Genomic DNA, 14,201 nt, shown 5'->3' with positions numbered 1-14,201 from the left:
CTTTCTGCAGGTCCACCAGGGTCAAGCGTTCAAGCCTTGCTTTGTTCCCAAAAGCACTGTGGAGTGTGTGCATGTGTCAACAGTATTATGCATCTAAAGTGAGATTGGAGGGTCCCTCGGTCTTGGAGCCATACAGGTTAGAGAGCCATTAGCACACCATTATATGTGTATTCCTTCTCCTGCTCCATCCCAAGAGCAAACTGGAAAGCAGGCTTGTCCATGCAAACAAATGGGTAAGCACAGTAAGCACATCATGTGGAGGGAAGATGGGCAGGGAAGATGTAGCAGCAGAACAAGTTTTAACTTGTGAGAGCAGGATCACTGCAGAGACTCTACTCTGGATCCTGGCACATGCTCAAGCCCACAGTTCTCAATTTGTGCCATGCTGGTTGGATTCCAGCCGTATAAATCCATATTATGATCCTGCTTTGCACATTCCTCCAAGCCGTATCTCTTTTCGTGGTACTGTGGGGTGAGAGCGTGTTGGGGCAGAAGTCTGCAAAGTGTCACCTCCTGTAGCTTGCTTTCTGATTTGAGCTCAGTTGATGATATCCCTCTTGCTGTTCCCACAGCCTCCTGCAGTCACACCTGCTACTGGCTATTTTAGTGTAATTCTTATATTTGTTCATCCTGCTTTGAGACACTCCAGCGGGAAAGAGCATTTATAAACTTGGCACAGATGGACAGAGGCTTATGATCACATCATCTGAGCGGTGCATAGGAACCAGTGTGTGAATGCAGCAAAGCCAATATGATGTTTGCATGCAGTGTAAAAGTTTTGCTACAAATTGTGGGGCATTTTATGAAAGACATTTTTTGATGAGTGGCTTGATACATCAGAGAACTCACTGCAGAAACATTTTCTTCCTTGTTAACTTTCCATTTTCTCCTTAATTCTGAAAAAGAAAAATACCAAGACAAAGTAACTATCAAGAAAAAACTCTAAAAGTTAGAAGAAACTCTCAGAAATAAGAAAACAGACACATTTCTATTCTTCTCTGAGAAGAGAAACAATACTAACATCACATTGCTCGCAGACTCTCACAGAATCATAATAAAATACCGCTTTTGGTTTAGGTGACAGAGCTGCCTGTTACTTTGTTTTGTTCTGGTAAACTCTATGTTTAGAGTTTTACTGTAAGTGCTTCTTGAATGCATAGCAGTGATGGAGCAGAGCAGAAGTCCCATTGTCAGCTTTCAATTCAATCCATCTGCTCGAAGATACTGGTTTATAAACTGAGGCTTTTGCAGTGCCCTTGTGCTCAAGCATGTTTATTGTCTAAATGCTGCCAGCCCTGGCAACCAGGGAAATTACATGAGCTCTCAAGGTGTTAGAGGTACAGGTTAGCCTGGAGCATTGCGGGATCTGGATTAGAGATGCTTTACCAGGAGATGAATCCCCAAGGTCTCTCCATCTGCCTGTGCTGAGTGAGTCCAACTTCTTCAAAATACAAGAAGTGGGGATAGGAAAAGAGGTATTTCCTAGTGGATCAGGCAGAGCATGAATCGATGGACTGTGCAGCCCAAGGAAAGCTTGCTGGTATGTCTGTGTTTGCCAGGATCAGGGTAGATATTTGAAGAACCCTGCATGTGACATACCCCACTGATAGAAACTAGCCAGAAAAGAATAAAACATTCCTTAGCATGGATGTTTTCTTCCGCTTTTTGTCTCTCTCGCCTTGTATAACATTGCAGTGGTACCCAAGAAGTGGGCATTAAGTGATGATAGTCTTCCCATCTCATGGAAGAGCTGCTCCCCATGTGGAGGGATAGGAACTATTGACAGAAGCAGAGGGACAAGCAGAGAGGGAAGAGCCCAGGTTCATGGCTGAGATGGTGCAGGAGAAAAGTTCTGTGATATTTAACTACCCCAGCAAGTGTTTCATCCTTCGGGCTGTTCCCCACTGCTCAGCACTTGCTGGTCAAGCTGCAAGTAGAAAAGTCGTTTTCCAGAGCTTGATCCTTTTATGGAGACCCAGGCTGTGGTCTGACCCATGTGTAGGGCCATCAATCAATTTTGGGTCATGATGCTGGTGGATTAAGGGGCCTGAGGGTGTCAAGCTTTAGAGAGAGTTTTGTGGGGAGCAGAGAGGCAAAAAGTCTTGTTGGTAGATGGCTCAAAACACTCTTCTTCATGCCAAATTTTGTTTTCAGTCACGCTCCAGAAATGTCTGTGCTTTTGAACCTGGTGGACAGTGTGCACTTAAAAGACAGAGAAATTAAAGAAGATGAATCTGCAAAGCATTTACAGCTAGCACATTGCCTTCCAGTGATATGGCAGAGAGCACCTCTGAAGGCTTTTTAGTTTATTTTTCCACATTTCATCCCAAAATAAAAGGTTTCTGTTTCAAAAAACACAGAAAAAGAGAAGAGAATGTCAGTGATACAGACACAAAGTGATGTGGGAGATACAAGTCCAAGGCCCAAGAGAATTTGAACCCCTCTCTCATCTATAGAAATGTGTTCCCATCACTATGCTACAGATTGGCCTGGGGTTTGACGTTCTTCATTTTTGGAAGCAGGCAGGGAGGAGAGATGCTGTGTCGGCTGCACAGGGCTTAAGGGCTTTTGGTCTGCATTGTAGTGACTAGTTTCAATGAGCTCTAGGGCATTTTCAACAGCAAATTTCAAGTGGGCTTCAAAGAGAGAAGCTGCATTCCTATACTGCATCCCCTTTCAGCTTAAAACTGTTCTATTACTAAACATACATCATTTAAGCACTGATCAAAGACAGCCCTGTGGCACAGAAACATTATTGATTACTCTTGTTATGCTTCACCCTGTTCATAGTCTTCATTGAGCCTACAAAGCCAGTGTGGCCAGGGGATGTTATAGCTCTGGGTGTTTGCAAGGGGAAGGTGTTTATCCATCTGTATGCATATAAATCACTTATTCTGCCTGATGAGTCATTGATCTGGGTTGTGTGCCCTGAGTCAGAAGCTTTCTGCCAGGGCAGAAGGACTTCGTGGAATGGGGAGAGGCATACAATAAAGATTTGCCATAACTTGTGGCATCTGATGTGATTTTTGGAAGCTCAGTGCCAGTTCTGATTTGTGATGCCTTTCTGCTGAGCCTGCTTTCAGCTTTGCTGAAGGGAAGCGCAGAAGCTCCTTTGCCAGAAGTACTCTGAGAGCAGCCTGTGTGGATCAGAGGACGTAGTGACATGACTCTTCCAGTGGTCTTACAAAAACCTAAATAAATCTTTCTTGTTACGTACCATATCTCTAAGGTACCCTAAAGTGAAAGGATGAATAGCTTTTCTAAGCAGACTGGATTTTGTATCAGGCCTTGTTTGCAGTGTTCATATATAAGGATTCAGTGTACAGCTCTTGTGCAAAACCTTATTACCCGTTTTTTTTCTGCAGCAGCAAGAATCCCTTGGAGAATTACCCGGGTTCCAGGCTATACTTTTGTAGTCATGGTAATGTTGTCTGTGGCTAAACTGCGAGGATTTGTCATATTGCATTTCTTGTACTGTAAATGGGACTGTACATGTGCTCATGGTGGTCCAGTGCTGTGCCTGTGTGTCTTTAAGCCCTCTCATGTCAGGCAGACACTTTCAGATTTGCCTTTTGAAGGGAATGCTTTTCTTTCCAATTTCTGTATTTATTTCACTATTATGTTTTCAACACTATTTTGAAATTAGGCACTTGTTCCTAATATTTTCATTACAGAAGAAGAAATAAAGCTCTATTAAGCAACTGTCAGCTTTTCCCCTCAGCTCAGTAATTGAAAAAGGGGGGTTACCTTATACATGCAACTGCTGGATGCCCTTTCACAGCAGTACTTTTATGGTGCCTTAGCTCTTTTTAATGTTTGAGTCAGGAGAAGTTACCAAAATGTAATTTATGGCTAGCATACTTTTCCCTCCCACACAGAGCAGATTATTGGTAGTGGATATAGCTGGCTCCTTGTGGAGTTGCCTTCTTATTCTACTCATTTATTTAATGTACCTTAGCACTCTCTGTCCATCATTCTGTCTTCCCTTCCTTGAGAACTACAGACAAGAGCATTTCGTTTTGGTATCGACAGTTTGAAGGGAAAGGGTGTGTAGAAATCATACATAGCTTTACATGTAGCTGTGTGAAAGTTTCTATAGAAAGAACATGCTATCTACAATTCCCGTGTTTTCTTGTTATCAAGTTATGCCATGTTACTAAGTCATGTTCATCATGCATGTTGTAGTACTTTAGCTTTGAGCTAAATATTTCATCAGGACCAGAGAAATTATCAAAATGAGGCTGCTGTGTGAACGCAAGTTGCTCTTTTGGGTTATTTTCTGTTCCTGTAATTTCCTTTAGTATCTGCAAACATTTGCCCCAGCTGGATATGCTATTTTCTCCATCCTAGAGACTGCAAGTAAAGAGAAAAGAAAGGGGGAAAAAAAAAAAAGAGCAAGAGAATAAACAAGTTTTGCAATAAGAGATATTTTGAGCTCGGTATTTCATATTGTTTTTCATTGGTCAAATGTCTTCCACAATTTGAGAGGGTTAGCAATGCAATTTATTCATTTTCTCCAAGGGAGAGGCTGCATTTAATATGTGCTCTCCAGGATTCCCTGTTAAAATATTAGGCAATAAAATCCTTGCCTGTACAGTACTTGTGCTTATAATTTCCCCCAGGTAGTGGAAACTCAGTAATGTATTGTTTAAGTTTTCCCTTTGCACAGATCGGAGTAGTTGTAGCTGTGTAAAAAGGCCTGTTTTTTTCTCCAAGTGCATGTATTTGTTGGTGACCCAGCTCCTCTCTCTGATGAGCTCTGTGATGCAAAGCCTTCCATCTTGGCATCTGCGAGCAAAAATACAGCTCCAGACAGAGCTGGATTTATTGTAACCAACTTGCTTTAATCCCCCTTGGTAAAATCTATGTCTGCCTTGGTTTTGGGTGGATTCACAGTAGAGAGAGATACTCCAGCTGGTCTGAACAGCAGAAGTGATTTACGGAGAGCCCACTTACACTACCAAAACCTGCTCTTTAATACAGACAAACCTTTCTGTGGTGATGTACTTCTAATGCGCATTGGATAAACTGGCTGAGCCAACCCATATTAGAGAACACGCTTATTTGCCATGAGCCATTGGCTCCTCCTGTCATATCATGCAGACATGATATGACTCTCTGCACAGTTGACGTTGTAGATCCTCGTAGCATTAGCTGGGGTTGGGGTAGTCTGAGGTTGTAAACAAGGCAGGGTTTGGGGAGCGGGGTGTGAGATCCTTTTTTTAGAGCAGCTAAAAATGCTGGAAGAAGCAGGCAGGCTTGGAGGCGTGGATGGGCTGCTGGGGCTCGCCTTGCTCTAGTTTTAGTTCAGCAATCACAGGCAGCAGCATCGTCTGAAAGGAGGAAGCTCAGCCTGCAGATGGGCAGCACTGGTGCTCAGGGCCTCTCTTGTGGGTGCTGCTTTGCAGCATCACACTGATTGCACAAGTCTGACCTGCTTTTCTCCTTGGTGTTTTGTACACCTAGTGCATATAGGGGTAAAATCCTTAAAAATGCAATGCTTCAGAAACCTGAGAGGAAAATGATAGGAATATCTCATTTGTTATTATTTTAAAAATCTTCTTGACCACTATTGTGGGTTTTGAGTGTGGGGGTTTGCTGACATTAGGGAATGAGGCAAATGGGCATCGCCACCCTCCAGAGGAGTGCTGCTCATGGAATGGGAGCGGGGCTGAGAGCACACGAGTCTAATTGGGCTAAACACAGCCTTCCTGAATAGGCTGCTATAAGTCAGTTTGCTTTAGAGGTTCATATCAGGAGAGGAGTCAATGCCTGTGAGCTCAAAAGAATTTAGTGCCTGAATGGGTTTATTTAGTACCCGAGCGCATGTTTCAGCCTGGGTGAAGCCTTGCAAAAGAAGGGAGAGGTGGCTGATCGCTTATGCTGCAGGTGACAACACCAGGCAGCACTAGAAAACACAGGTCTTAGCAACTTTTGAAGCAGTGAAGGGTAAAAAGAAAAGGTAACTGATTCTTCAGGCAGCCCTTGCCTTGAGTGTGTGGGCTTCAACATTGGAGCAGCAAAGTGTTAACTTCATCCCTGGTGCAATGCTACTGGAACAAAAATTATGCCATGAAGAAACTTACTTTGCATCAGCCTGCAGTCGGCTTTGCACCACTGCTGACTGCACATTGAATTTTATTAGATGCTGGAAGGATGACCCTATTAACAAAAAAAGTAAGGAAAAAAACAGGAAACTAGTAGAAAACAAATATAAGCTGCTATCACTGAATATCTAATTTCTACCATTGTCTCATCGTGCCCTCACAGATCACACTCCCACAGAGAGGAATTCGCATTGTTTCCTTCTGGTAGATGAATTTTGGAATTTACTACATACAAACGTCATTGCCAGTCTATGGTGTTGGATCAGTAATGCAAAAATGTGTTTGGCGGTTCCTTATCTGTGTAGAGTATAAATGCAAATCATTCGGCAAACTGCGTGTTATTAGAGATGGTATCATATCCTCAGTTTGTGTGTGTCAAAAAAGTCTGAAAGCATAAGAAACTGATGCCTGGGGGAAACCCATGAAAGTGGCTTTCCATACTGTGAATGTGAAGGGCCAAAACGTCAATACTTTAATTTGTGTACTCCACAGTCACAACCCTCTGTGCATGCAGAAGTTCACACACAGCCGTTGTGCAGTATCTGTATTCCAGACCCCTGTCTCAGCTGGTTGCAATGCCGTTTAAAAACACCCATCTCTTCCAATCCATAGTGGGGGCAGCTGGATCCCCGACTGCCCAGAGCAGTCTACACTACATAGTGTAGAAGGGGGACAGAGCTCACCATGTGGGACTGTGAAGCAGTTCTTCCTGGAGATGCTGCTGCACTGATTTCTTCAACACCACCTTTCCTTCCTTCCTTCCTTCCCTCCCTCCAATGAGTTTGGCCCCTGGTGTTCTTCTAGGATGCCATGCCCAGGGTTAAGCCAGCACAGATATTCAGGAATCATTTGTTAGGGATGTAACAGCTGGAAAAACTTGTGCTTCCAATTTACTTCGTTAAGAAAGACAGAATAAAGGCAAACACTTGCATTTTGCCTTTTTGCTTTGGCTGGAAGGAATGATTTTAGTTGAGATACACATATGTATATTAAATATAAATAATAAATAAATATAATAAATATATGTAATATATAATAATAGAAATAAATACATAAGCAGTAAATTAAAACCTCTGAGAAGTCATAGTGCAACTTCAAAACAAACTGCTGAACTCAACTGCTTTTACCAAAAGTCTTCCCCTCAGGATCCTTCCTTGCAGGTGCCTGCATTGCAAAACCTGCAGTGATGAGCAGGGTCACTCAAGAGTTTCTCCACAGGATACTTTTAGACAGCATGCTTACATGTATAAATACATATACATATATATATACATACACACACATTTAACACATACAGTAACTGCATACAGTAAGCAGAAAGAAAAACAATGCAGAACCAAGATATGGAAAAAGATGCTGCCCAGCTGGTAAACTCTGAAAAAGAAAGAACAAAACCCTCTAAGAGACACAGACACAAACAGTTATCATTGCCCTTCTCTTGCCATTTAATACATGTGGTTATTTCTTTATGATCGTTTCAGATGCCTCAGGAACAGTACGCGCACCGGAGCACCATGCAGACCTCAGAAGGACCCCAGGTATACAAAGTGGGGATTTATGGCTGGAGGAAGAGGTGCCTCTATTTCTTTGTGCTGCTCCTAATGATTTTAATCCTGGTGAACCTTGCTATGACCATCTGGATTCTGAAGGTTATGAACTTCACAATTGTAAGTAGGGGTTACCCTGGAAGGTCTGGGGAGGATGAGGGAGGGTGGTGGTCTTTCCTCTGAGCAGGACTTCAGATAGAGCCTTGATAAGGGGGTGTGTTAGTTGCCGTGGATAGCTGTTACTACAGATTCACCCAGTGATCCTCTTTTTCTGCTGGTGATGTCTACAGTATTGCCAAACTGAGGAATCAGCTCAGTGTTGCGAATCATGTTCCTCCTACCTGCTGTATATATGCATATATATATGTAAACAATATGCGCCACCCTCCCCTAATTTTCAGTTATATAGTGTTCTAAGATTTATGAAAGAGGTTATTTTGAACTGGGGTGTGGGAATGCATTCAAGCCTTTCTTTTAGATTTTTTTCTGCTTTTGTCCATGACTGGGAAGTTGGGAACCTTGATTTGCCTTTTTCTTAAGGAAAATTTGTGTTTTATTTTTCCATAATGGCATGGCTCCAGAAGCTCCATGAAGAAAAATAGCATTTCTAGGGTGGCTTTCTGGGTGCAGTACTTAGGAGAAGCATATCTTTGTCCTCATTGTGCACATCAGTGCAAGATGGTTGGTGCACATCAGTCCTGCCAACAGCATTCCCTTGGTGTACAGATTCACTGGCCAGGTTTAGCCTTCCAAAAGTCCCTAGAAAAATGCTGGGCAGCTGTACTGGGAGGTAGACTGCATTGGGCCAGATTGTGCCTTCGGGGCCCAGAGTGCTCTGTGCATCACTTGACCTCTGTTCAAACTCTTTTTGAGATCTTAAGGGGTGCCTTAACCTTGAATTGTCTTTTTACAGTGTGAGCTTCACCCCTCCTGCTCAAACACACTGGAAGTCAGAACATGATGAACCAGGCTCACCCCAATTCCAGAGCCAGTGAGCCTTTATATATTGCAGGCCCTGGTTTTTCAGTAGGTAATTTGTCCAGGCAGAATGAAAATTAAATGATTGCTCCCCTCTTCTTCAAAGCAGTCACTGTCCCCTTGGTCAGATGGAGTTATTTTAAGATAATTTGACTCTTCAGGAGAAACTGAGTTCGAGGCTTTAATCCTGGATTTACTTCATGAGAGAGCTGTAAGGCTAAATTCCCCTAGACCACTTTCAAGGGCTTTCCCTGCCAGGCACTGATGTGAGCAGCGTGTTTGAAGTCTCCCGGCATTTCTTTCTCTGCTTTGGTCTTGTGAAGTCCTGAACAGCTGTGTCCAATATTATGTCATTAATGGGCCATGAGAAGTTGAGTAAACAGTCTCTGACTTACTGTATCCAGCAGACAAAGTGCTGTGTCAGGGGAACTGTAGCGTTCATTTTCTCTAACCAGGATGCTGTCAAGGTGTGCAAAAGATTGCAGTGCCTGTGTACTTAGGGAGCAAGCAATTACAAAGCAGTAATCCACAAAAAGCTCCTGTGAGTGGGTAAAGAGTGAGCCAAACTGGTAAGCAATTAATGCTTAACCAGACCAGGTACTTAATCTTATGAAATTGGTGCCATTTTGATACACATTTTGGTCTTTAGATAAATGTCGTTAAAAAAAAATAGATATTTCTAAGGTGATAGAAGACTGTCATATGTTCATTATACAGGCAGTGCCCAAGCACAAAGTAACGGGATTTCAGATTCTCACCTTTCAGAAATGTAACTTTATTTGTTTAGAATAACATAACTTTGATTATGTTGGTCCTATGCTTTATGCTGTTTGGTGATGGTGGTCAGTGAACTCTCCACAAACTGCTTGGGAAGGCAGGTGAACTTCTCTGTTCCTTTCTCCCTCACTGCTTTCTCCTGATGCATTGCATTTTTCAGGCCATCTGCAGAAAGGTAGAGATATGTCCGTGATACATCTTAGAGATATGTATAGAAACCTCCCCCTTCCAGCAGCTCTCTCCATCCCACTAGGATATACACTGGCTTTTGGTGGGATGTATTGATCTTCCAGCTCTTGTCTGATTCTGTTTCCTTAAACAGTCATTTGCCCTCTGATTCACTAGGGATTAGTCCAGGGTAAAGTGTATTTGTGTATGTGTTTAGTTAATTCATATGTTCTAAAGTTAGTAGGTGATGAACAGCAATTAGTGATAAAAACACAGATGGTAGCACTGAATCCTGCAGTGGGAACTGCTTTATGGTTATAGGCATGGCCACACTAGTCAGGGTGTGTCTCTGACACAGCCAATTGGAGACAGATAAGAAAGAGGCATGTAAAATGTGATCCTTGCCCCACTATGCACCCATTTGTCTCCTGCTGCTCCTGCAGCCTCACTAGCTCTTCGGATCCTGCTCTGCAATCCCTCCTGCACTGTTCCCTGAGGCTGGGAAAACCACTGTGTTAAGTGAACTTTCAGAGGCAGACTTTTATCTCTAAATAACAAATGTAGGGAAGTTCTCAAATGGGGAGATGCAAATATGGAAAAAAATCTTTAATTTGTTCCTGTTCTGATAAGAGGAGCTGAGAGTCCTTCTGGGGCAGGAGAATGATTCAAGTAGTCAGTAAGCAATAGCTGTTGCTTAACAGGTCTGAGTTACCCCAGTGCTTGCAGAGCAAAAAAGGAGGGGAGAGTTTGTATTTCTGTTCCTGTGGGAAACGTACTATTTCCAGTATCTTCCTACCCTGAGCTCTCCTCCCAGAACCTGGGTCTGTTCAACTCCACACAACAATCCTGGCACTTACCAGAATTTAATGAGTGCTCATTATAGCCAATAAGTGCTCACAGTATTTTAATGAGCACAGCAAACTTGCTCAAGAAAAACTCAGGCGTGTTGTAAATGCTGATAATGGGGAGTGGAGAAGGGAGGAGGAGATGAAGCAAAACAAAACCACCTTCTCATGCACTTTATAGCAGTATCCATATACTCCACTTCCACATCAAGCCCTGACCTCCCTTTCTCTCCCCTCTGCCTCGTGTACCAGGAGACAAATCCTTCAAAATCAAACCATAAACTGCCAAACAGTGGTTTTTAGTAGGCAAAGCATCACTAATATATTCTAGGGTTTGCTTTTATCTGAATGTTTAAGGCTTAAACAGATTTATGTGTGGCTGTTGCTTTTTACATGGGGCTTTCAAAGCTGTGTTGCATTTGCTTGGAGCAAATGGGTGACTCTCTAGTATATCCTCTGGCACATTCACTTCTGATGTAGTTTTTGATCCTCAATTTGTTTTAAATGCCTTTGTCAGGCACAGACTGTATGGAAAACAGGTCTGGAAGGGGCCTCAAATATCATTTGCCTGTCCCACAGCTGGTTTGCATAGCCAGGTCCATTTATCCCGTTCATTCACATCAGGGCTATGCTGCTCTGGGACTGTGGGCAGCTCTGTGAAGGTTGCTACCTCTTAACCTTACTTCGATTTTTGCACCAAACCACAGAATGAATATGGACCAAAGCCACCAATTTCGGTTGAAACCCAAATGCACCCTGAAGGTGGCCTAACCTAATTGAGGTAGAAACCACCATCCAGCTCTCAGCTTTCTAATGATATATAGGTAGAGGGAACTCTGCTTCATTCAGATCTTGAACAAACCTGGTTAGAAGTATGTGGTTTGCACATAGTGGGTTTGGGTAGAAAACACTAGTGCCTGTGGGCTGTGTATTTGGCTCTGTCTGAAGGTCCAGCACAGGCTTGGGCTGTATCCTCCTGTCACAGGGCTCAACCTCAAGCTATGGAATGCTCAACTTCAAGCTGCACAGCGCTCAGCTGAGACAGGCAGAGCCCTGCGAGGGTTTGTATATGCCAATCTAATTACAAGGCTGCAACCAGAGCTCTTAACAACCTTCCTTTTTATGGTCCACATGCATTAGCATCCAGTGATGTAGTTCTTTAGCAGTAGGATTGCTCGTGACTGTGCATATAAGTACATACATTTTCTCTGCTGTATGTCTGTGATGTGCTAGGGATCTCTATTTCAGCTATTACTAGTAATCTTAAACCACTTTTTAAAAGCTTCCTGTTCTATTAATTTCTGAATATTACAACAAAAGATGTGCTTACATAAACAGAGCAAACCAATGTCCTTATTTTAAACAGTACAAGGCTTAGAAGACTTGGATAATGGCAGTGGCAGTGCATTGACCTCTTTCCACAAGGGTAGCGTACAGTGCCTGGTATTTTAAAGAGTGTTAGGAGTCTAAAGCATTATCCATTAGTACCCTTTTTTTGGTCTGTAAGGCAGCAGGAAGAGCTCTAAGCAGGACAGACAAGAACTGTTGTGGCTGCATTTAAATAGCAAACACCCACCTACTTGTCTGCCCATCAAAGCACTGAGGACCCTTTGCTTTTCTTTTGCCCTTCCCTGGTGTTTCTATCCATAGCTGCCAGTTTTCATGCCTTGGATTGTAGGCTTTTTGGGACAGAAGCTGTTTGCATGTGGCATCCTGTTGTCCTATGTATTGGCAGTTTCTGCTAAACTCTAAACATTAATACATGGAAAAGAATACTTTTCCCCTAATCAGTTTGCAAGGTTTGAAATGCCTGGTGAACTGTCTTCTAAGAATCTCCCAAAGCAAAGGCACCAGCATAGGCTTTGTAAGGAAAACATTCTGCAGCATTGTGCTATCTGTACATGCACTTCCAAGGAAATGCAATGTAGAAACAGGCAGACAACGACCTGCCTCATCCCATCTTCATTAGAATGCAAAGAGAGGGGGAGCTTTCCCTCCTGGCCTGATCAGGCTGAGGTTAGGGTGCTCCATAACCACAGCAAACACAAACTCTTGTGTTCTCCTTCCAGGACCGTGCCAGGTTTATTGAAGGTTTGCATCTTTTAGCATGAGGTTCAGTCATTTTTTTACTGTTTTAATTGAACAGGAACAAATGACTGCTGCTGCTCAGATTTTTCCTTTTTTGCTGCAAGCTGCATTTGTAACTGAAGGGTTATGGTTTAGAATCATTGAATGAGATGTTACCTGTTTAGAGAGACAAAGTGCTGCTGTAGGTGGCACAAACGCTAAATATCAGTATTATCTTGCTTTCTTTATTAAAAGTTGATAAGAAAAATGAGCTTTAAAAATTTGGTTATGAACAGTTATTTCCAATACAATTACTCCCTCTTGTGTGTAAACTACCTGCCACATTTCAATTACAGGAAAACAGTAGGGTAATAACACAGCCGTAAAGATGGATTAGAGTTAGGAAAACTCATTACCGTAACAGGCAGGATTCTTTTAATAATGATTTAAAGGAATAGACTTTGTTTTGGTTTTATTTTTTTTAATTAAAAATTGCCCCAGAATAAACTGACTGTGCAGTTTAAATTCCCTCTTCATGATTTCTCTGGGGTCTCTTTAGGTGCAATGGTAAGGCGAACATGGGAAAGAAATGTGAAGTGCTTTTCAGCTTCTGCTTTGTAGTGCACCTGTAACCCGTCACCTAAAATTCTTTAGAGTTAGAATTAGAATTACTGTATCCTTACTGAGGAAAGAGTGGAAGGGTTTTGTTCCTCTCTTCCTCTCACACACGCGCATATAAAATTGTGCACTTTTCCATCCTAATTCATGCTGTTCTTGTTCTAAAACAAGTAATTGTTTTGAGGCTGCCTGCATGACCCAAGGGCTTTGTGTATTTCCCTTCTTTCCTCATTCATGTGGACTGTATCTCCTGATATAAAGATATTAACGTTGTAGTGGTCTGACAACACCAGCAATACCGTGAGTGGCTGTACTATTAAGTGAAGAAGTTTCTATGGGCGAAATTGTTACCCCCTGGAATTCAGAAGGAATCTTGTTATTGACATCAGTGGGTCAAGCCCTTCGCCATAATGCTTTTTATTTGCAAGTTTTTTACAGTCAATTCAAATTTTCTTCCTTCTGGATTGAGGAAAAAATGTGTTATGCTTTTGTTTTACTCTTTTTAGAGGTCTGAATTTTATTCCTGAAGAACTTCTATTTCTGTACAAGAAGGAATTGAGATTAATTATCTTTTTTTAAAGATACATATGGTACTTTTCTGGCTTCTCTCCTTTGGTGTTTAGAATAATGTAGTCAGTTTTAATGGGATATTGCATGATGTTATTACAAGTTTGCCCCTTCACTACTGCATCCTCCCAAGTGTTAAGCATTTGGTACTGATGGCTTGCTGAGTTATAGTGCATCGGTTTCTTTTCGTGCTACACCTTTGAAAACTCAGTCTCTGATAATATTTCGCTTTTACTATCCTAATATCACATTTTCTCAGTGAGGATAAGCACATAAGGGTTTCATCTTCTTTGTTACCAAAAAGTGATGAAAAGACACCATATTTTTACTTTACCTTACTGTCTCTACTCTCTGCTGAGCCACTGAGTTTTTCAGACACCTGCCATAGCACTGGATATGCCTAAAGATATGTCATAGGAGCAAAAGAAATAGTGAAATAGTAAGTCTTCTACTGCTACCACAAAACAAGCTGGATGTGCTGCACTTCAGTCATTTAGGTAATTATTTGGTTTTATTCTTTGTCTATT

At 42.2% G+C, this 14,201-nt stretch overlaps 1 protein-coding gene across 11 annotated transcripts in view; it reads left to right on the top strand.

Moving 5' to 3' along the window:
- SGCD (sarcoglycan delta) overlaps window positions 1-14,201 on the top strand; it is a 396,287-nt gene that overhangs the window by 195,979 nt on the left and 186,107 nt on the right. For 9 of the 11 annotated variants that reach the window (XM_065691107.1, XM_065691103.1, XM_065691099.1 and 6 more), the window contains one exon: window positions 7,589-7,774. In XM_065691107.1, coding sequence (XP_065547179.1) covers window positions 7,589-7,774 — 186 coding nt within the window. The remainder of the gene's footprint in view (window positions 1-7,588; window positions 7,775-14,201) is intronic. The other 2 variants (XM_065691108.1, XM_065691106.1) reach the window with 1 other exon arrangement.

Source organism: Lathamus discolor, chromosome 10, assembly GCF_037157495.1.
Source record: "Lathamus discolor isolate bLatDis1 chromosome 10, bLatDis1.hap1, whole genome shotgun sequence".
NCBI lineage: Eukaryota > Metazoa > Chordata > Aves > Psittaciformes > Psittacidae > Lathamus > Lathamus discolor.
Note: the sequence above shows the minus strand (reverse complement) of the source record. Positions and strands in the feature narration are given on the sequence as shown.